This window comes from Caloenas nicobarica, chromosome 3, assembly GCF_036013445.1.
Source record: "Caloenas nicobarica isolate bCalNic1 chromosome 3, bCalNic1.hap1, whole genome shotgun sequence".
Classification (NCBI taxonomy): domain Eukaryota; kingdom Metazoa; phylum Chordata; class Aves; order Columbiformes; family Columbidae; genus Caloenas; species Caloenas nicobarica.
In genome coordinates this window covers 73921472-73943969 of record NC_088247.1, presented here as the reverse complement: position 1 = coordinate 73943969, position 22498 = coordinate 73921472, and the positions used below count along the sequence as shown (strand labels likewise).

General features: G+C 42.3%; 1 protein-coding gene across 1 annotated transcript in view; it reads left to right on the top strand.

Moving 5' to 3' along the window:
• The first annotated feature begins 467 nt into the window (after positions 1–467).
• Positions 468–22498, top strand: part of C3H6orf118 (chromosome 3 C6orf118 homolog) — a 70321-nt gene continuing 48290 nt past the window's right edge. The window contains 8 exon segments of the mRNA XM_065631499.1: positions 468–499; positions 615–718; positions 13070–13737; positions 15958–16103; positions 16817–16904; positions 17747–17814; positions 18782–18872; positions 19943–19994. Coding sequence (XP_065487571.1) covers positions 468–499; positions 615–718; positions 13070–13737; positions 15958–16103; positions 16817–16904; positions 17747–17814; positions 18782–18872; positions 19943–19994 — 1249 coding nt within the window.

Here is a 22498-nt window from a genome sequence, read left to right as displayed (position 1 = left end):
ATACCATGGGAATTCTGGAGCAGAACATTATATCTTTTGCAGATGTGGGATAGCTTTGTGTCAAGGACTTGTCACTAACAATTTTGGTATGTTTTAGTAACAACCCTACATTTTAAACAAGAGAGTCCTGTGGCTGAGAATGCTGCAGTTTAATGCTTATGCTGCTGCAGTCAAGGCTAATGAGATTGACACAGCCTAGAAGTGTCTATTCTATGATCTCTACAGGGTAGGCCGATGGTTATAAGATATTTTCTCTTCTGTAAGTGACATTACTGCTATGCTTGTCCTGAATTGAGTGGGATGCTGGTAACCTCAGAAGAGAGAGAGGATGGGCTGGAGCAGACTGAATTCTCTTCCTTTCTAGAACTTGTCTCATCAAGTTATCCAGGAGCTGCACTGATAGGGAGCACCGGTTTCACTAGTGTTGCTTTCACCTTGGGAAAAAAAAAAGCGCAAATAAATAGAATATGCCACATTCTGCAATAAGATTAGAAACCAAGTAAGAAGTGTGTAATTCTCCACATGACTTGACAGGGTTGGTCCAAATCCTCCACATGGTTTTTCATGTATATGTATGTAAAAGCACGTTTCTAAAATAGGTGATTATGCTACAGCCTATATGGTTCTCCAGCACTATACCCATGTTGCATTTGGTGTCTATTTCAAACACAAGTAGAGAAAAATGTAACGTGCTTTGATTTCTACATGCCAAGAAATGGTGAGAGGGAAGAATGTGTGAAAACTCCATTACGGACAGTGGTATTTAAAACAAACAAAAAAACCAAACCAAAACAAACCTAAACCAAAACATTTAACTTTATAATAGGCTGCCTGGACACTACTTCTCCAGGTTATACAGACTTCAAATAGCTATTATGATTGTTGGAAATAATGGTAACAATGCCTATGGTAACAACAGAGTGGAAACACACAGAAACAGACTTCATAATGAAACTATGAAAAACAAACTACAAGAAGCAAAACTTTGGTGTTTTAAAATGCTGAAATACTGAGAAATAACTTTCTCAACTACTTTTAGCATGTGGCAGATTCCCAGCTTGTTGGAAATGGGGTGTTGGCAGGACAGGCAAAGCTTTAGCAAAGCTGCAGTCACTTTTCTCTCTTGTAGTCACGTACAGCTATGTGGTACTGCACCTCATTTAGAACTGGCTGTTTACAGCGATCTAACCCAGAAACAGTTCTGCACGTCACTGTCACTGCATTAATAGGATCAGAAAGTGCTCAGTATGACTGGAAACGAGTCCTCTCTGTTCGATGAGGAAGAGGTAAGTACCACTGGTAAGGCGATCTCTGCCAGTCACTAAAACCACAACCAACAGACACAACCAAACCAAATAGACTGCTGTGCAGAAAAGACTTTGGGACAGAAGTCCATGGTGTTGCTCATCTCTGCTCCCAGCAATATTAACTGGTGGAATCCACAGGAGCAAAGCTGATGTGAAATCCCACTCGAAGGGCCTGAGCCAGCACTGTGTTCCCAAACAGGTATTCCTCTGACCCACAGGGCGATGAAGCCTGGGTTCCTATGGGTTTGCATTGTTATCCTTTGGTTTAAAATATTAACTTGGGTTTTCTGCTGTCTTTACACAACTTTGAAATTCTCCTCTCTTTCCCATTACAATCCATCTCTTGCTGTGCTTTTGCTGTGGTACACAGACTCCTATTCTGTAGAAACTGGCCAACGGAATGAAAAGTTATGGGGTGGACTCCTGTCCTCTCTCTAAACAGCCAGTGGTTTTATAAAATGTGGAACTCTGATTTTTTTGAGACTGTTCCCCTCTGAACTTTGGATGATATCAGCCAATATATTCAAAAGTTTTATGGAAGGTGAATGAAGGCGCCAGCGAGTAGGAGGTCTGGTCTGGCCTTGCTAGAAAACGACCTAAGATATCAGACTATGCTTTACAGTTTAAACTTTGACTTCAGAACTATAGTAGAAGAATAAGATCTATTGAAGCCCCACATACTGTATGAATACCAGCGAAAGTTTTATTTTTGGCATTCCTAATAAGCAAATTAAGAAATGCAACATGCCTGCAATATCTCAGAACAAGTATGGGTTTACCTTGTTCTTTTTCTGTTTAAGATGCATCATGTAGAGATATTTAACTCTGTCTGCAGTGGGGAACAATGCTTCCTAACAAAAAAGTCTGGGTTTCAAGACTGAGTGCAGCAATGTTTTGGACTATGTACAGGTTATATTTCTGGGCCAAAAGTGTGATTACAAAACCGGGATGGAGATAAACAACTAAGTAGCACATATTTTAAAATGATCTTAGATTTTGACTTGTTAAGGACTTCTGGATTTGTTTAAGAATTTAAGTTTAGAAACTCTCTTAAATCTAATCCTGGAGCCTGTTGGTGTTGACACCAGCCTTCCCAGTAGTACTGATGAGACTGCTGTGACTGCTGACTAGCTGGACTGTGGTGCTGTGCCCAGGTCCTGTAAACACTTAGTGATGGATGATAAGTACGTAAGGTCTCCATTTTGTCCTTTGTATAAAGCCTGTCCTGCATAGCAGACAGATTTGAGTTATCCCAGTCCCATTGTAAGCCTTCCTCAGCCTGCTGCCTTTTCCCCTCTGTACCCTAGAGCCTTCAGCTCTGTCCTGGTCCATATAGAAAAAACTGGAGCTGGATCCTGGCTGTGTTCATGAAGAATTTTCACAGAAAGGTCCTACTGACTCTTTTCATAAAGACCAGTCTTGCATGGGGGCTGAACAGGTGTAAATGTCTAAACCATCATTAGTCCCTAAAGTGCAATGTCCATTTAGCCTCCAAAGGTAGCAGTGTAATCACTGATGATTGGTGATGGACCTCAGAAGACCTACTCTAATAATGAAAATGCTCTTTGCCCCCATTCTCCAGCTTTGGAGCTTGCCTTTGACACAGGGACCTGTATGAGCCTGCCCAGGCCCACTACATGGCCCAGATCATACATCTAGCTCAACACAGCATCCACTCCACTTCTGTGCCAGGGATAACTGAGAAAGAGTCTGTCCTCATCCTGCCTCTTCCATATGCTGCAGGGCCGTCTCTGTGGGGCTGAATTCATTGTGCCTGGGCAGCCTCTGACCTGCCCCATGGATCTGAGCACAAGGTCACTCCAGCTGCAGTAGTCTGGTTGGGGCCCCTCACAGAGGCTTGCAGAACTAGTACATCACACCTTTCAAATGGCCCTCCTGCCCCTCTGGTTGATTGTGTCTTTTTACGTAAAGACAATATGAAATTAAAGTAAAAGGAACTCATGACTATGACCAAATATGTAACGACCGTAAGATATTTGCATTTCAGGGCATTTGAGGGGAAAGATAATATCCATAAAACTTGTAGCAGTAGATCTGATTTCTTCACAGCCTTTTCTGTTGTTCATTGCAAACAAAAGTCCCATTGTAGCACCAACAGTAATGGAAGGAATGCTGCTGCTTCTTTTCCCCTTACACAAACATATAGTTTGAGGAACAGGAGCAGTAGCTCTGAGGTAAGAGAGGCTCTGTAGCTTGGCGCCTCCATGTTTCACTAGTGACAAAGCTGGATTGACTTAGCTAGATTTGTGGTCACTGTATGTAGGAATGCTGGCTGGGAATGATCACTGCTGAGTACAGATGTGGGGATTCACGTTTATTCTCAGCTATAACTGGGTCCAACTACTTTGTGGCTACTGAGAATAAACCAAAGATCCTTCAGAAGGAGGGGCTCAGGCTGCTGTGTGCTGGTCTGCAGGATGAGTGTCTGTCATCCCAAGGACAGCGTTTCGAGTCTGGCAGGTGTGATGATCAGTGCTGTGCTTGATGTTCACTAATGTGATTGTCTTCTAGTTTGTTAGAAATCAGGCATGCAGTCTAATATTACTCAGGCTTCAGGGGAAATAGATTTCATTAGGTATGCTTGTAGGTTTAATGTATAGGCATCAGTATCATTGTTTTGTGTTATGGTTTTTGTTTGTTTGTTTGTTTTGGTTGTGGTTTTTTTGGTTGTTTGGGTTTGTTTTTTTGTTTGTTTGTTTGGGTTTTTTTGGTAGTAATAGTTCTTCCTTTCTACCTGCACTGGGAACAAATTATGGGGTTTTCAAGCTAATGCATATGTGATGGGACAACATTGCTAGGAAGATGGGGCCTTGCTCATGGTCATGAAGCCACTCAGATGGGTCTCTTGTCATCTTCCATCTTATTTCCCACATACTCTCACTCTGTCATCAGTTTGTCTATGGTTTGATTCAACAACTTGACATTGGTTCAGCAGTCTGGTCTGACACTCACAGAGGCTTGGTTTGGCTGTGACTTTGCTAGATATTGTGCTCTTAAGACTTTCTGTCACTTGTTTTCTTTCAGGTCTTCCACAGGCCATTTTACAGTATGGTGTTGCCCCCCTGTTTGATTTAAGTGTACAGACTCATCTTTGAGTCTTAGTACAGACTTCCCTATAGGCTGTTTCCTATGTGACAGATCCTTCTCACCCACCTCAAATTCCTGGAGAGGTTAATGCTTTGACTTCATCCTGCTTCTTGGTCTCTCACTAGATACTGGTGTGACTATGTGAGGAACTGGACCTTCAGCTTTGCTGGATTAGACCTGTTGCCAGTCCTTCACACTGCAGCCACCTGGCACCTCAGCTCGGGTCAAGACTAAAAATGTTTAGTCACTGGCCGTTGTCAGCAAAGCAAAGCAAAGCAGGAAGCCCTCTTTCCTTAAAGGTTAAAATACTTTTCATATATAATGAAAAGTCTTAGTGCTCTGTCAAGGAAAGAAATCTCCTCATACAAGAGCACTATGTTTTTTGGAAGTTAGCTAATGTGGAGAGAAAACTCAAGCGTTACCAGAGGACTAGATGTAAAATCTTAGTCCTTCAGCTCCCTTGTGTTTATAATACCTCAGTAACACGATCTCTTTAGAAACAGATGAAGCTTCACTCTGCAAGGAGGTGGCCAAGGTCCTCTATACTCCTACACTGACAGAAAGGATAGTGCAAGGCTTGGAAGGCAAATTGTACCAGTGAAAAACAAGCATCTGCAGGTATGTGTGTGAGTGAAAGTAAAGCAGAGAAGTAGGAGCTAAGTAGTGGGAACAGGATCAATGTCATAGGTCTGCAGGAAATATCCAAATTAATCATATATTCTGTGTAGGCATTCCTCCCAGATCTCTACAGCTGGCCTGAGGCTTCCACAGACTCTCTGACCACAAGCAGCAGGTGGATGCTCATGTGTCCCAGGAGCCAGGAATTTCTTCAGAAATGGGTGCTGGTGCCTCGGATTTGCTACAAGCATGATCCTGAGTGGCTTGGAGCTGCAAATTCTTTGCCACAGTTTTTTCTTTAAATGAGGTGGAAGGAGGCAAATGAGGGTGAGTGAAGAGAGGGAGGCAGGAGGAGAAGGGGTAGAGACCAGGTTGAGAGGAAAGGAGTCAGCCTTGTCTGAACAGAAACCACAACTGCTCAGCCACGCTCAGGTCTCCTCTGGGGAGTCTGAATGGTTGCGGTGCGTGGATGCAGAAAGGACTGGTACATGGTACTGGGAGCCTGAGAGCTTTTTTAAAAAAAGGATGTCAAAGGTTATTATTACTGAGCTAAAAAGTGGTAGATGTGCCACCTGTATTCAAGGATAGCGAGGGAGAGGAGGAGGAAGGGAAGAAGTAACAGCAAGGCACTGTGTTCGAATCAATTGACCTTACATAAGGAACATATAGATTCAGGACAAATTTTGAAAGTAAATCTAATTAAAGACATGGAAGGAACAGAAAATGGTGCGTGTGGGGGAGTTTACAAAAAATAGGACTTGCTAGAAGAAAAGCTTTTTTATTTTTTTTCTCTCTATCTTTTTTTCCTTTGGCAACAAATACTTTTAGACAAGGGATGCATGGTGTTGGTTGTCTGTGGGGGTTTGAAATAGTGTCAGTCAGGCCATTCATAAGCAAAAACTGGAGAAAACAGTAATTAGTGCAAGAAGCAGTAATAATTAGAACAAGAAGTACTTGGGGAGCTGGAAGGGCTGTCCCAGAATCCTCTCTGGGGGCACTGAGCATGCCAGCACCCCTCCTCCAGGACGATGAGATGGGCGGATGAGAGGGCTCGGAGTGCCGCTGTGGGGAGAGGTGTGTCAGGCTGACCACGGGGTGCAGAGGGGATGATTTGTAACCAGAGGTTAAGGCTCGTGAAGGAGCAACAGGGTCCTATGGTAGATTTGGGCTGGGTTTGAAGGCTCTGTCTTAACTTTGGTGGAGGGCAGCAGGGTAGCAGACAAGTGCCTCAGAGCTGATCCCAAATCAAGCCCAGGTGGGGCTGAAACGCAATGAGGGAAAGTGAGGCTCAGGCCTGGGTGCTTGGGCAGGGTGGGAGCCTGGGGACAGTGGGGTTTTGGCCACTGTCTGTGGTGAGGGATGGGGCCGTGATGAGCGCGGACCCGAACCCTGCCAAGCGCTGGGGGTGGTGGGAGGATCAGGCAAGGCACCTCAGTGCTGAGGCGCAGGTTCCTGTCAGCCAGTCATGGCTGAAGGCCAGGTGGAGTGTTCGGTGCACGCTGGTAAGCAGGATCCGTGTGGCACATGCCGAGGGGCCGCCCCAAGTCAGTGACCTTGACCAAATCCTCCTGCAGGGCTCTGGCACATGCACGTGTTTCACAGTGTGCAGCCCAAGTTTTCCCAATTTCTGGGAAGCTGTGTTCAGCCATACTGAGCTGCTTTGTCATGCTTCAAACCCCTCTTCCACCTTCAGGTTCTTTAGGGAAGAGTATCCTGCCTCCCTCAGGAGGTATATCGAGAGGAAAGATGAAAATGTAGTTGCCATCCCTTCCACTCTGCAAGCACCAATTATGTGAGGTGTTTCTTTCTCAGATGGTCTAGTTGATAAATATAGCTAGCTAAATTCAGAGTAACTGCTTTCAACCTGCACTTAGCGCCAAAGTGAACTGGTTCTATTTTCGGGATGAAAAAGCATTTGTGTGCCTGAAATCCCGTCCAAGTTCTTCTAACTATATCAGTCAGTCTAATAAAAGACTTTACGTCTTCCTACAGACCTTGCCTTGCTTCCATCCTTCAGGCACTGTGACTACAATAACCTGCATCTTCTTTCCTGTTGCTTCTCTGCCACCTACAGTGCGCAGCTTGAATGCACAAGACAGAGGATGGCAGGAAGCACATCAGGGTATTTCCTAGCTTTACAGTGTTTTATTTGCAAACTTAAAGATGTTCCTGGAAACATAGAGAAAGTTAAGTTGGAAGGGAACTCTGGAGGTCACTCAGTCCAGCTGTCCTCTATGCTGGGCTAAAAAATTGTGATCAGACACTGAGGACCTTACCCAGTGAAGTTACAGGTACTTCCAAGGGACAGAGATTTCACAGCCTCTCTGGACACATGCTTCAGTGCTGCATCATTCTGACTGTGAAGACTTTTTTCCTTATATCCAACCAATTTTTCCCTTGTTGCAATACATGGCTGTGGCCACTTGCCCTTTTGCTGTGCACCTCTGAGAGGAGGCTCTTTCTTTTTTACCACTCACTGCAGCAGGAGACTGCAGTTTCTTTTCTGCCTCTCCCTAGTGGTCTCATCTCTGGGCTACAGAAAAAAGTTCCTCCTGGGGTGGCCCATGCTCCAGCCGCAGTGATCTCAGTATTCCTCTGTTGGACTCTCTGCAGTTTGTCAATCTCTTGCTTGCTGAACATCATGTTCCAGGCGTGACCCTGCCAGTGCGGACTAGCAGGGAATAAACACTTTCCTTCGTCTGCTGGCTATGCACTTGTTTGTGTAGCCTTGTATGTGGTTAGCTGCCTTCATTGCAGGGCGCACTACTGTCTCTTGTGCAACTTACCCAAAAGGACTCCTCGAGTACTCTTCTGCAAAGCTGCTACCTATCCAGTTCATCCCTAGTAAGTACAGCTATGTGGGGTTAGGCCATCCCTGTTGTAGACTTTGCACTTCCCCTTCTTGACCTCCACGAAGTTTCTGCTGGCCCATTCCTCCAGTCTATCGAAGTCTCTCCGATGTTTTTTCTAACCACTACTTTTTGTTAGTCAGTTTCCCATCTGCTTGTGCTTGTGTTTATTCTATACAGACAAGTTCAAAGACCTTGTTCCTCTTCAGAGCAGTGTTTTCTTTGATTATAGGCTATAGAGGCGTGGTGGGATGAGTTTTCAGAAACAGACTGCTCTTACTTGCAGTGGAGGTTATAGTCTTGGAAGGGGAAGTGCCTGTGCTGCCCAACATCTTGCCCAGTGCCTTTGGAAATTTTCACTTTCTTATCGGCCTCCCACTTACCACCAAAACCAATAGTGACAGGATGCACACCTGTCCCCCAGCAGGAAACACAGGCCCTGAGGTGTTCACCTTTCTTATCTGCTCATTGATGGAGTCACTAAGGAGACAAATTAGTGAATTCCTGCTCTGAACTGTTTAAGAAGACTGTTTTAAAACAGATAATTTGCTTTATTTTGCTTTGTACCTTACCTTGTATTTCGTGTCATCTCCTATCCACTTAGACCTGAAAGCTTCAGCTTAAATGAGGACTGAACTCAGGACTGCTCTTGTGTGGAGGTTTTCAGACAACCATGATCCGCCCAGAGAGGAAAGGACAGCATCTGAGTATGAACTTATTACAGCCCAGCTCCAGACTTCCCTTCAGGGCAATCACGGGCTATATTCTGAATGAGAAAACATGATTAGTTTCCTTTTCTGCCTTATACCTAGCCAGCTTACTGTTACATTTCTAGAATAAATGAAGGTAATCTCCACAAGAAGGTTTTGTGTCTGTTTAAAGACAGAAAACAGGAGAAAATATGATCAACTGCTACTCCTCCTCTGTTCAACATGCTGCAGTATGTTCTTTATCTTGCATATTTCTGTGGAAAAAAAAAAATCACCACCTTATTATCATGCTCATTTCCATCCCTCCTGCATAAGTCAGTCATGGGTACAGTTAAAGAGTTCTGGAATTAGAAGTGACAATTAAAAAAGAGAGATAAGAACGGAGTGGCAGAAAGGGAAAATTAAATGGTTTATTTCCACTCCCCCCCTGCCTTGCTCCCTGTATCATATTGTTGTTGAAGGAGTAGTATAGTTCTGCCTTATTAGATACCAGTCTATAGCCTTTACCCTGTGCTAAAACCTACCCATATCTGCACACTTTCTGCTACTTCTCCCTAGTGGCCCTTCTTCCAGTGAGCCAATCCCACTTAAATTTATTACTCCTTGATATGTAAATCAAGGCTCCAACTGTATCATATTTAAATATGCACTTCAAATACCATTTAATAATGAGTGGATTCTGTGGGTTATCATGTTGTCTAGGCTGACAGGTCAAGATTTGACTTTCTGGCTGTTTCTAGCAGTCCCCAGTCTGTTTTTCTGGGTAGCAAGAGCAGATAGGGTCTGCTTTTGGACACCCCAGGCTGCTCATTTGGAAACTGGGAACAGCAAGGCATTCTCTGTAACAGTGGAGATGTTTTTTTATACTTGAATTCTTAAAATCTTTGCAGTCATGCTACAAACATGTTTTCTGCTACATCTCCCTTATTTGGCCTCTTCTTCCGGCTAAATTGAATTATTCCACCTACATACATATTCTTTTCATTTATGGTTTCGGCTCACTCTCTTGTGGAATCCTACAGTTGTCCTCAATCTTTCCTGAAAAGCAGTGCCTGAAAATGGGCATAACATTTGGCTGAAGCCTCTTCTGTGCTGGGCACACTGACAGGAGTATTCCCACTTGTTATGTGTTGAACACTAGCCTGTATTTGCCAGAATGGCATTTTTCTTGCTCACCATACTGACATGGTTGATTTGTGCTGACCATGTCGTTCAGCATATTCCCCAGATATTTTCTAAATAATTTTCTACTGAGCCAGCTGTTGCTGGCCACTGAGCAGCTGACTGTTTCTGCACATATTGAAGTTCATCCAGCTGTTCTCAGAATTTTATAATTTATCAAGAGCATTTTCAGTTTCAAACCTGTCTCTAAGAATATCTGCACACCCTCTCCATTTCATGTCATCTTCAAATTTAATAAGCATACAGTGTATTTTATCATCCATAACTAAACAAAAATTCTGGAAAAATTAGATATAGATTCAGGATGAATCTCCATATAGTACTGCTTGTTCTTCCATTTGCACAGGGAACCTTTATAACTACTGTTTAAATACAGTTTTACAGAGGTTTGTTTTGTTTTGCACCCATACTAGCCTATCTCCATCTAGATTATTTTCTTTTTTTAATTTGTTTTACTTTCTAATAAAAATGCCACTCAAGGCCAAAAGCCTAAGTCAAGTCAAAATACACAACAGCTACTTCTTCTCCCCTGCACTAACACTTTTAAACTGTCATACTGGCTGTTATTCAGCTCCTTGTTTTTCATGTCGGTGGTTAGAACAAGTTTACTTTTTTCCAGGATGTTCATTCTCTTTGCAAGTTGAAGGTAAAGTTGCTGTGCTTTTACTCATCTCCTTTCTCCCTTCCCCACTTCTTTTAAACACAGACCCTGTGCTTAAGCTATTCCCATTGTTGGTGGCTGACCAGACCCGAGCTGTGCTCCAAAGTAACTGCTAATGCGTCTGAGACTGTTTCAAGCAGTTTTTCACATATGCTAGACAGATGTTCATCAGGTTCAGCAAAATTAGCAGTACATTAAGTGCTGTCTAGCCTGCTCAAACAGGCTAGTAGTTTTTTTAGCATTTATTTATCCTTCTCTTGCTGATGTTACCAGTACAAGCTACCTGCTCACCTTTTCAGTGCTCACTTTGACATTTTTGGCCTTCTCTGCCCGCTTCCCTCCTATTGAGCAGCATAGCCATGTTTCTTTGCTTTTGCTATTAATGTTAATGCATTCAACTCATAGTGTCTTGTGCCGCTTGAAATTAAGAGGCAGTACTTCTATGTGTTTCTGGGGAGGGACTGTATCCCATCACAAAGAAACATCTTCCCCCATTTCAGAGCTGCTGGACACAGGTTGTCACTGTACCAGCACTGCTGGCTCGCTGAGTCAAAGTCCCCCCTTGCTACAAGCCCTCCATGTTCACCACTGGGCAGGGCCGGCTTGCCAGGAGAAGCACTGGTGCGCTGCTAATACAGCAAACATGCAAACTGGCTTTGCTGGAGAGGCAGGAGGGTCTAAGAGGAACCTGTTTTAGCCGCATTAGGTTCTCACCATCCTGAGGAGGTGAAGCCAACTGTGCTAAGGAGACAAAAGTGAGAGCCACTTGGAATTATTAGCTCCTTGAAGCTGGCCTTGCCTGTTACTGGCATTGAGAGCAAATGCCACTTGGGCATCCTGGCATATGCCAACAATGCAGATTTATTCTTGCCTTTCTCATTAGCTTTCTCATGGGCTGCCATTGGGTTTGGAGCGTGGGATACCGAGGTCAGGCTGTGCCCTTACCTTTTAGCATGGCCTCCGGTAGGTTTGAGTGTCTTTCCTATGTTGTGTGGGTGTCTGCCAGGGTGTACAGCAGTTTTAAGGTCTTTTCCTGCTCCCTGAGATACAGAGAGCTGGCCTAAGTAGCACCTGCACCTTGGTTGCTGCCTGGTCCTTTGCCTCAGCGCAACATCGAAGAGAGTCACACTGTTTTCCTCCAAATTGCTGTCCATTTGGAGACAACTCACCAGCCTCTTCTCTCCCTAATTCTGCATCTGTGTGTTTCACTGCCTGGTCGCCCAGGGAAACAAGGTCCTGCAGGACCACAGTATCTGTGTGCACAAGCCTAAATACTTCTAAATACACCAGAGTGCAACTGTGACTCATTTATTAGGTCACTCTGAGCCAGGGTATAATAATAACATGGGTTACCAAAAAAGTCCCTCCCCCCCACCTCCAAAAAAACCCAACTAAAACAAAACAAAAACAACAACAAAAATATGAATGGTTCACTTTCCAGGGAAAGTTAGGAAAACAAGACTACCATTTTTCTCAAGTGTTAGGATCATGCTGGTGACATCCTGATGTTACCTGAGTTTATTGCAGTATGTAATGCTGTGTGTAAGTGGATGATGAAGTCATTACTGCCACAAATACCAGCTAGTTATCTGCTGTAATGTTTGTGGGCCTTTTGAGTTATGAGGGTGACCCAACCTCTTCTCAGTGGTGCCCAGTGACAGGACAGGAGGCAATAAACACAAGTGAAAACACAGCAAATTCAATTTAAACACAAGAAACAAATTTTTATATGGTGACGGTGGTCAAATGTCAGAACAGGTTGCTCACAGAGGTTATGGAGACTCCTTCCTTGCAGATAATCAAAACCCAGCTAGACATGGCCCTGAGCAACCTGGTGTAGCTGACCCTGCTCTGAGAAGGGGAACTGCACTAGATGATCTCCTGAGGTGCCCTTTGATGTCAACCATTCTGTACCTCAGTGTAACTATAAGAGGAGAAAAGCATTGTTATTAAGATGACTGCAAGAATGGCGAGCCTACCTTACAAAAATATGTTTATCCATAAACAACATACACTGAGCTTGAGTGAAAGCCTGAGAGGAGCCTAGATTTCTTCCTATAAATGACGTTAAAGGGTAGATGACAAGGGAAGAACTATTTCAAGTAAAGAACTGGCACAAGATTAACAGGTAACAAAGTATTATCTAGCAATGAACAAAGTCAGACTTAAAATTAACAAGTCTAAATTTCTAAAACAACACACCAATAAGAATATTGAGCGTTTCCAAAAGGGATTATTTGACACACCATAGAAAGGGACCAGCCTTAGACCTAGTGTTGATGAATGGGCAGAAGCAGCTGCTCTCTCAAGCAGCAGAGATCATGGAGAATCCTTGGGGAAAAAAGTCTGTGGTACCAAGAAATGCAGGTGGAGGCTGAGCTTGGCAGGAACATGCACGAGTTTCTAAGTCTGTCTGATTATTTGTAAAAAGCTGTGGATAACAAGGAAGGTAACATATTTGTATAGGCTAAGTCTATGTAAAATGCTCTGTTCTAGAAGTGTAAGAGTTTTGTTCTGTGTTGAAAGTTTTTACCTTCTAAAGTTTTCCCTCTTTTTAAGTGTATTTTGTCTTTCCTCTTTCTTTTGGTTATATGCTACGACAATCCATTTAATCACGAAGAGAAACTTGATAAGTGAGGAGCATGGCTCATCTCTTTGATAGTTTGGGTATGACCTACAGAACAGATGTTAAACTTTACACCTCAGGACACTTAAATCATAGCAAGCTTTGTAAGACTTCAGAGAAAATACAACAGGGATGATTGTACTCTGCCAGGAAACAAACTAGTTTCATGACAGAAAGAAATCAATCCCCAGCTGAAAATGAGAGAGCAAGGAAGATGAAAAGATTTTCAGGTAACTTTTGTTCCAGCAACCCTCTGCTTCCAGCACAGGGTGAATTTTCTTGCCCTAATAACAGACGTCCCCAGTCACCTGTGACCAGTGTTGGTGTCTCAGCAGATTTTTCTACTCTGCTAGAAATGTTGAAGTTGAAAGCTCTTAAAAAGAAAGTAGAGGAGAGAACTGACAGCCTCCATATGTTTCTCAAAAGAGCTGAGTTAGATGTGTCAGAGATCATGGTGTTGAAAAACAAACAAGTTAAGAACAGGCAACAGTGTGTTATGGAGCATGCCAAGGATGAATATCATTTCATACCTTCGGACCTGGATGGTGTAACTAAAACTGATCATTTAAACAAGTTCCTATATTTCCAGAAGGAGTTCATAGCAAAGCATGACCTGTTACAGAATGATTTCAGAGGGACAAAAGCACCAGAGCAGCATGAAAGAAAGCTGGCTAAGGTAGGAAAAAGAGTCCCCAAGTTGATGGAAAAGTAAATTTTTCATCATCTTTCTGAGTGGATTGGTTATGTGTGTTCCAGGAAAACGGAATAGGTTTGGGCAAAATCACCCCACTCTTCTTGTCAGATAAATGATCGCATGTGTTTTCGTAGTTGTGTTATTGTAAGACACATCTAGTATGTGCTCCAAAACCCTGAGCCCAGAGCTGTATGCCACTGTTTAACCTTCCCTCCATTATCACGTGGAAATGCGTTAAGTATGCAGTAAAGCAGGATCTTGCAAGCTCATGATCTGTGTGGGAAAAATCGCTGTTGGACAGCAGCTCTGCAGGAACCATATATTCAGTGTCTTGTCCAGCAGCACATTTGAGATAATTCGTAAAACAAGCTACCTTCTCTCTGTGTGCTATGGACTATCTCTTTATGCGCAGTTGCTGCACTCTGCTTGGCCTCTTGTAGTGGGGGGATGGGGAGTGAATTTGATCAGACAAGCACACACACCTTGCAGAAGTTGCTTTGCTTGAGTTGTTGCCCTGAGGGCAACATTAACAATCTTGTCAGCTCTCAGAGCCAAGTGCAGGAAGGAGATTAAGATACTGGATTCATAGAAATAAGGGGTAGACTTTGATGAAAGCAGTTGGGGGTCATAAACTAAGAAATGAGCAGGCTAGTGTGGGCTGGAGAAGAACTGGCATTTCATGTAGATGAGAGTAAGTTTTGAAATAATTTGGCACCTCATCCCTCACTGTGGTACTTACAGCCAGGTTTTCATCCTTTGGAAGATGCCAGCTGGTTGATCGAGGGTGTTGTACAGAGAATTAAGCAGTGGTATTTGCAGTACCAGGGGAGAGACGGCCGCTGACAGATAAAATAGAAGTCAGGCTCGACTGAAACAGCCATCCCAACAGTAATGCTATGTATACCAGAAACTGTCGAAGAAATGATCAAGCAAGTAAGCAGAGGTCTTTCTTGTGTACTTCCAACATGCTACCAAAGCTTTTCCAGAAAAGTTATGCAAAATGAGGGAAGTGAGGTGACAAATTAATTCAATCTTCTTGTGAGTATAACCCTTGAAGAAGGAGCATAATCCATATTCCACTAGATTCTAGGAGATATCTGACACGCAGTTAACTAACTTGCCAAAAAAGCTGACTACTTCCTACCTTGGTAAATATCCCCAAGCAGCCTTTCTTCTGCGCCTCTGTGCTGAGAGGCCAGAGTAAAAGGAAGAAGGGATGGGGGAAAACAGAAGAGGCAAAGTGCTGTATTATAGCAGGATAACAGCTTGATCTTGTAATTTTTAAAGCAGATTTTTTTCCCAGAAAACATTTTCCCCAGAAACAATTTGAATCAGTACAATTTTTGTGAGAGCGTGTAACTGGTGAAGTTTAGCAGAAAGCTGTACTAACTAGCACTGATGGCAGTCTCTGTCCTTTAATTAAATGGTCAAAATTTCTATCAAACTTGGTTTGAAACAAGGATGTTCACAAAGTGACAAACTGCCATAATCTACTATCTGCTTAAAAGGCCTGTTGTGAAAAAGTTGATCTTAGTAACAGAGCACTTAGAAGTGAGGCCAGCAGCACCCTAGAGAAAAAGTTCCCATGACAGACGAACACAATGCACAGGTTGCCTCAGAGATCCTTTCTTTCTCTCTTCCAGGTTTATTAGTCAGAGGTGGTACGTTGAACTATAACATTATATGATTTTAACTGTTGTATTCCTTACTGGGTTTCTTGGTTTATTTATATATTAATTATGTCTGTGAGCTAAGTTGCTTTAAGGAATGTAATGTGTTCCAAGGGCTGCTCCTTCTAAATCTGGAGATGATTGGTCAAATTCAGTGGAGATAGGCTGACTAATTTATACTTATGGAAGCATTAGCTCTAAAGATGTCAGCAAGATATTCAACTATAAGTTGAAGCGTAATGTAGTAATTGTCTTCTGCCACACAAATTTGTGTATTCTTTGTTTTCTGTAAGTCTTTTTGATGATTAGTACATTCTGTCTTGTTGAATGTGAGCTTTCATCTTACTGATGATCAAAATACAGAATTCATGCTATGACCATGACTTGATCTGGATTCTCATGGTATTTCTTACTGCATACTGTCAGGAGAAATGGCATGAATTTGAACAAACTAATACGTTCTGACAGTAACTGCGTTAGAGCACCTTCTGCACATGCAGGTATGTAGTCATTCATTTTGATGACTGTACAGGAGCTCCAGAGAATATATAGCTGTGATCCCCTCCATTACAAGTGATGACAGGTTGTCAAGGAAGTATTTGAAGACATATGCAACAGTTCTCTGATATTTGTTGATATTCAAAAGGAAATTAAGATAGGAAATATTCCTAAGCTTTAGCACAACATAAGCTAAATGTACCTTTACTATTGTTTTAAATGCATTATCTCCAAGTGCTCTTTGTCAATTTTTTTTTGGTGCATCTAGGACATCTAACCCTTTTTGAGTCTCCCCAGGATTTATATTCTTCAGGAGACTTTTCTCTACTCCCCTTGCTTCAAAATCAAACATACCTAACAAACTTCATGGGATCATAGCATCTTTTTTTCATTTAGTCGCTTGTGGTCTCAAAGGAGATGACTGATTTCTTCCTCATTGTTGCTCATTCTCCCGTTGTACACAGGTAAGTAAACAAGAGCAGAGACCAGAAGTGTTAAGAGGTACACCTCTATAGAAGGTTGATTTCCAGTCTGCTCAGTGATTTGAGCTGACATCATTTCCACTCATAATCATTGTCATGCTGATGGAGAAACGAGAAAGCACAAGGAATTGCACACCTCTGCAAATCATCTGTAGATGCAAAGGCCACAAGACTGGAAGAAAAAGCACTGGGGAAAAAGGTGAATTGGAAATCGCTCATATTCAGTGGTTCAGGAGCAGGCTATGTTTTCAGTCACTGCTTTTGTTCATTCAAGTTGGGGCCATGACTCTGTGTCCGTATATTTGTGTGTGTGTGTGTGTGTTGTTTCCCTCAATTTTTCTTCATACCTGACCGGCAAACTAAATTGTATGGTTATAAAGCCATATGATTTTGTCTTTAGTGCATTCCCAGTTCTGCTTCTGGCCCTACTGGTCAGATGACAAGCCCTTGCATGTGTCTCAGTGTTCCAACTTCATGCCTTTTAATTAACCATATAGTGGTAAGCCTTGACTTTTTCTGCAGTGTCCCCTAGGTTACAAGACAGCAGCAAAGCATGCAATACGTGTGTTTGCACTCACATAGTATATTAGGGGAAACCTGGGAAAGAGCTCATACAGCACCCTGTCCATGGCGCAGGACCCCATTTCAGCCCAGCCTGGACAGTCCCGGCCCTGTGAGTCTCGGTCCCTTTCTCTGTCTAACCCTTTTGTATTCTTACTCTTTTCACTTTTCCTACTCAAAACTAGCCCCTTCTGCTCCTGCTAGGTTTTTAAGCCGGTGTTCTCCATCAACCCACAACCAATGTTTTGGATTTTCTCTGAGGATTTAACCCTAGCTATCCTTTCTTTGGCATTAAGCCTGGGAGCTCCTGTGTGATGTTGACAATCTGTTGGAATGAAAATGAAAGATAATGATGAATGTGGCACAGCTGACAGCATAAATGCTTTGTCTAGGATGAGCAACACACTACTCCATGGCAAAACACCTGAAAGTGTCCAAAAGCAAGGGGTTTGCATAAGTCTGAGTGTTCATATTTACTGGCTGTGACACATCGATAGAATAATACATATACTTTATTATCTGTAACAAACCTTTATTTACAAACGGAAAAAGTTTGAGTGATTCCAAAACCTGCCATACTTTGTGGTGTTGTTGTTGTTTTTTTTTTCATGTCTGGCCATATTAGCTCTTAGTCTTATGAGCAGCTCATTCAGAAGTTTAAATCAGAATTGAATTTTACTGAAAATGTAATTTTATAAATGCTGCCAGAACCTGTAACAAAGGAAATAAATATTCAATGACATTACTTCACATTTTACTCTTTTTCAAGCATTCTCATAGGCTCTGAAGGCTCACATCAAAGAGATGGAAACAAATCCTTCAAAGGATCCAGAAATACAGGAACTCAGGTAAGAAGTGCAGGTTCTGATGAAGAAGGCCAGGACTGTGCTGGAAAGAAAAAGAGAGTAAGTGTTGCAAGTGTAGTCAATCTCTCTAGTAGCAACTAGGTAGATGGAATAAAACAGAAGCAGATAGAGTTCTTGAAGTTTTTACAAACCTCAGGTCTTGGAGGGAAGGCAAATGTATTAGACCCTGTAGATGGCCTGTCCTAGGCAAAAATCTTTCTCCTTTCTTAATGTATATTTTTGTTTGCATCCAACTCCGTCCCGCTTCTGTCTTATGTACCAGTCACACTGGGAGACAGAGTTTAGCTCTGAGCAAGACAAAGGCTTTCTTTTGCCATTCACAACTGACTCCTACCAAAGAGCTTATGTCATCACAGAGGAGTCTCCTGACCACACAGACTGCCACTTGCATTGTTAAATTTTGGACTGTGTCACTTTTGCTGGGACATTGACTTTGTTCTCTATTATGGAGATAAGAAAGCCTGTGCTTTCAATTGCCTGTGTCCTCACCTCTAAGACAGGACCTGGTTTGAATTCCTTGTTTTGACTAACTTATTCTCAAATTTTCTGAGGCTCCCTGTCTTCTTTGGACTGACCCAGTGTTTCCATGACTCTGCTGTGTGCCCCTTTCAAATCTCCTTACTCCTGCTCCAAGCTCTGATTTGACTTGCTACCCTCAATGGTTGTTTAATTCTAGAGCTCTAACCTTTAGGCTTGAAAGCTGTCCTAGCGGGAGATCTTTCCTACCAACTTCCCTGTTCTTCCCCCCTCCACTGTCTGAACCTGAAGAATTAAGAAGTCACTCTTTCACTAAGCTGCCGATTCCCCTTTTTACCCATCCCTTTTTCTTGTACCTGTTAATCTAACTAGACTAGATGACTTAAGACATTTTTTTATCTTTGAAATTGTTGTTTCCAGTGTATTTAGTGTGTACACATTATAACATGTACACTATGCTTTCAAAATGTAGTTTGGATGATTCTGCAGTTAAGAAGTATGAAAGAGACTCATCTTCACTGGTTTCTGCTAGTATAAGCAGGAAGATAATTAACAGTGGCCAAGTACTCTACATGTCTACAGTTGTCTACCAAAAGAGAATTCATGATGTGTTACTGTGGGTTAAAGTCAAACTGGCATGAATTTAAGATGGATCAGGAGCATACTGTGGAATATTTATAGAGCACGCATATGCAAATTTTATCTGGGTAGAGAGATTGATTTTTGTGAAAGCTTTTATAAATATTTTAGAGGTAAAAGGGAAAAATATGACATTTTGTCTTCTGCCAAAGGGCTGAAAGGGAGTAATGATAAACATCCTAGAATGATCGAGAGGAGTTCTTGAGAGATTTGACAGCTATAGGTATAAAAATCCAATACTCTATAAGACCGTTCAGTTCTGGATAGTGATCTGTTTCCAGAGAAGTCTAGGAACTTGTGCTATCCTAATGACAACTTTCTAGCTTTGCATGAAAACTAACAATCAAAATCTGCATGCATTAGTTGCTACTGGGAGCCCAAGACCAATTTTTTCCTCTTGCCATGGACCATGTGTAGTTCTTTCTGTGTATAGGAAAATCATCCTTGGAGGGTGGGCAGAGGAAAAAATTTTCATACAAGACTGATGTCTTTTCTAAAATAACATTGTTTAGTAGATGTTAGAATATCTGGTAGGATTTTTGAGATCTCATGAGAAGAGGTGAAGTATGAATATTGCAGTATGAACAACTAAGCTGCCCACTTATGCTATTGTGATACCTATGCCTCTCACTGTGTGTATAAGTAACGTGTAATTTTTTTTCAGAATTTTCATTCAATGAACAAGAGGTTTCCCCTCTTAGGAAAAGAAGCTGCAGTTTTAATGAAGTAGAGGGTGATTGTTTGAATCCTGTTAGCTCCTCACAGAGAGTCAATTCTTCTCTCCTTCACATCACTGAGCATTCCTGGAGTCACTTCGCTGTAGTTCAGTGAGCTTGAATTTGCTCTATGCCCTCTTAGAGCAACATTTGGCCTCTGGACATATATAATAATCTTCATTATATGTAACAACTCTTTGCTCACGTCTGACTTTGTATATGATCTTGAAAAGATATTTGTGAAACTGTTGTTCTCTTTTTTCTATTCTGGACTGTAGAATGAATTAGTAATGGTGCTATGGATGAGATGGATTCTGGAAGATAGAACAGGTGAGTGATAGAACAATTCTGAGTCAAGCAGAAAAGAAATATGGCACAAATTATGGTAATAATGTGTTCTAAAGAGTAGTAAAGAAAACCAGCCAAAAAGTACCTCGGCTGTTGAGATTTTTCCTGTTAGTATGATCAAAATGTGCTGACAACTAATGAAATCAGGTGCAGAACTTCTTTCCTATACTTCTTTCGCTCTTGGCCTTATCTGAAACCAGTAAATGTCAGTGGGAGACTTTCTAATGATGAAGAAACCTGGGGAACTGCCAAATCATCTCTATGAGTCTGTGACTGATTCTGTCACTGTCAGAGTCACAGCACTCTGGTGTGTTAAAAACATCCCAGGGGATGGTACACGAAACCCTTCAGCTGGCAGAGACATGATAACTGGTTTTCGTGCTTATGATGAGTAGGTTAAGCCCTGAATCACGTGCTTTCACCTGCCCTTCCTAAGCCTCTTTTCAGTCTTCACTGTATCAGTCCTGGATGCTCTAGTTATCCATAAAATAGTCCAGTCCCTCTTGGGTGCTTGCTGGGTACTTTGCTTCAGTAATGGCAATGAGATTTATAGTCTATTTATGTACTGCTCGAGAAAGGAGCGTCTTTTGGTAAGGCCTTTGATCAGTGGAATCTGGATCAGGACCTTTGAGTAGAATGAAATTCATAAATCTGGAAAGTCGTAGAAGAACAAAAAGAAAAGCAGACAAGTAATGAACTGAGAAATCCTGTGAAATGACATTAGGGTAGAGTACAGTGTAACTAGTCTGACTGTAATACACCTGCATTTTATGTCTTTATTGAAAACTTGTACTCAAAGCACAGTTTTCTTCTAGAGCACGAGAACATACCAGTTAGCAAATTATGTGATGAATAAGGAAATAACTGTTTGAGCGGTGATTTGAAATACCTTCTGCATTTCCTCTTTGAGGATAGAGGAGGGTCTAAATCTGCTTTCTGTGCAGTGACTCAGTGTCCTAGTGTCCTGCTCCAAGCTGTGGGCTGTTGTTAGCTTCAGCGTGGGCAGCTCCTATCACCAGCCTCTAACTCACTTCTACAAACACACCTTCAGTAGGAACAGTGCTTGAACAATCAAACCAGCTTCTGCTTTTTTTTTTCTCCTTTTTTTTTTTTTTCCTCAGCAATTAAAAAATTCCCCCCTCGTGTAACTATCCTCCTGTCAATGAATATACGCCTGAATGCAGCTGCCCTGGTTATGTTTGTTTCTACAGCATGGTACAGGCTTTGCATTCCGGAGCTTTGCAGCCAACCAATAAAAAAGCCATAAAATCAGTCATTGGCGCTGGGTCTCCTGCAGGACTAATGAATAAAACAATCAGAAACCTCTAGGCCAAGGCATATCTGAGGAATGGTTTTGCATAAAATTAGCTAAAAGACATTTAAACAATGGGTAAAGGTTTATCCCCTTCTCCTCCCTATCAGGTACTAATTTAAAAAATACTTGCTCAGTTAACCTCAAACTTCCCCTCCCTACCTTCCTCAATTACATGTTGAGGAATCAAAGCCAGCCAAGTCAGAAAGATGTAAATATTGCTATTCTTCTTTTTCTGTTACAGCTGTGTTTAGAAGCCCAAGCCAAGAAATTTGAGCCAAATATGCTAACATGTTCTAGCAGTATAGGAACAAGGCTCTGCAAATATTGAGGGTTTTTTGTTGTTTGGTAAGGTTTTTTTTTTGTTTGGTTTTTGGTGAGGTGGAATGCTAAGTAATTTTAAAAAGTGTTCAATGCAAGTTAACTTGAAAGGAGAACTTTACAGTTTTCTCAAAGGAAAAAATGGAGATCTATTTTTTAAAATGGAATAAAATGTTTTCTTAATATTTTCTTAAAAGGAAGCCATTATTTCCATTATTTCTTTGTCTCCAGGTAGCATTTCTGTAAGGCCCTTCCAGGACCAGTTGCTATCCTGATCCACAGGGTGGGGATGTGCTCTCTATCACTGTCAGTGGCTCACACAGAACGAGCAGGATTTTTGAGAAGCTCGTGCCCATTAGCCCCTGGGACGTGGAGCAGCAGGACACACGGTCAGCGCTTTCCCTACGTGAGGTGGTGCATCACTCCAGCTGGGCTCACCCTCTCTTCCTCCAGCCTGCCTCACTTCTCATCAAAGCTGTCGGCTCTCACTGGACCTATTGACTGCGCATTGATACTGCACCGCAGAGCAGAGGGAGACAGGGCAGGGTTGGCTGTCCATGACAAGCTGCTTGGAGACTAGGAAATTTAGGTGTCCTGGGATCACAACAGGCAGTCTTTAATCGTTGAAACATTGTCATTACCTAACACAGTGGCCCAGTCCTGAATTTGACAGCATGGCACAAAGCCATTACGTTGCAAATGCGGCTAATGAGCCACTGCAGGCTCCAAAAGCTCCTCCCAGGGCAGACTCTGAGTCACCAGGATTTTCTTGACCTGCTCACAGCACTGGTCAGACAGGCCAGGCTGCACAATTAGGAGCTCTCACATGGCAGAGACAGAACGGTTCTTCTCT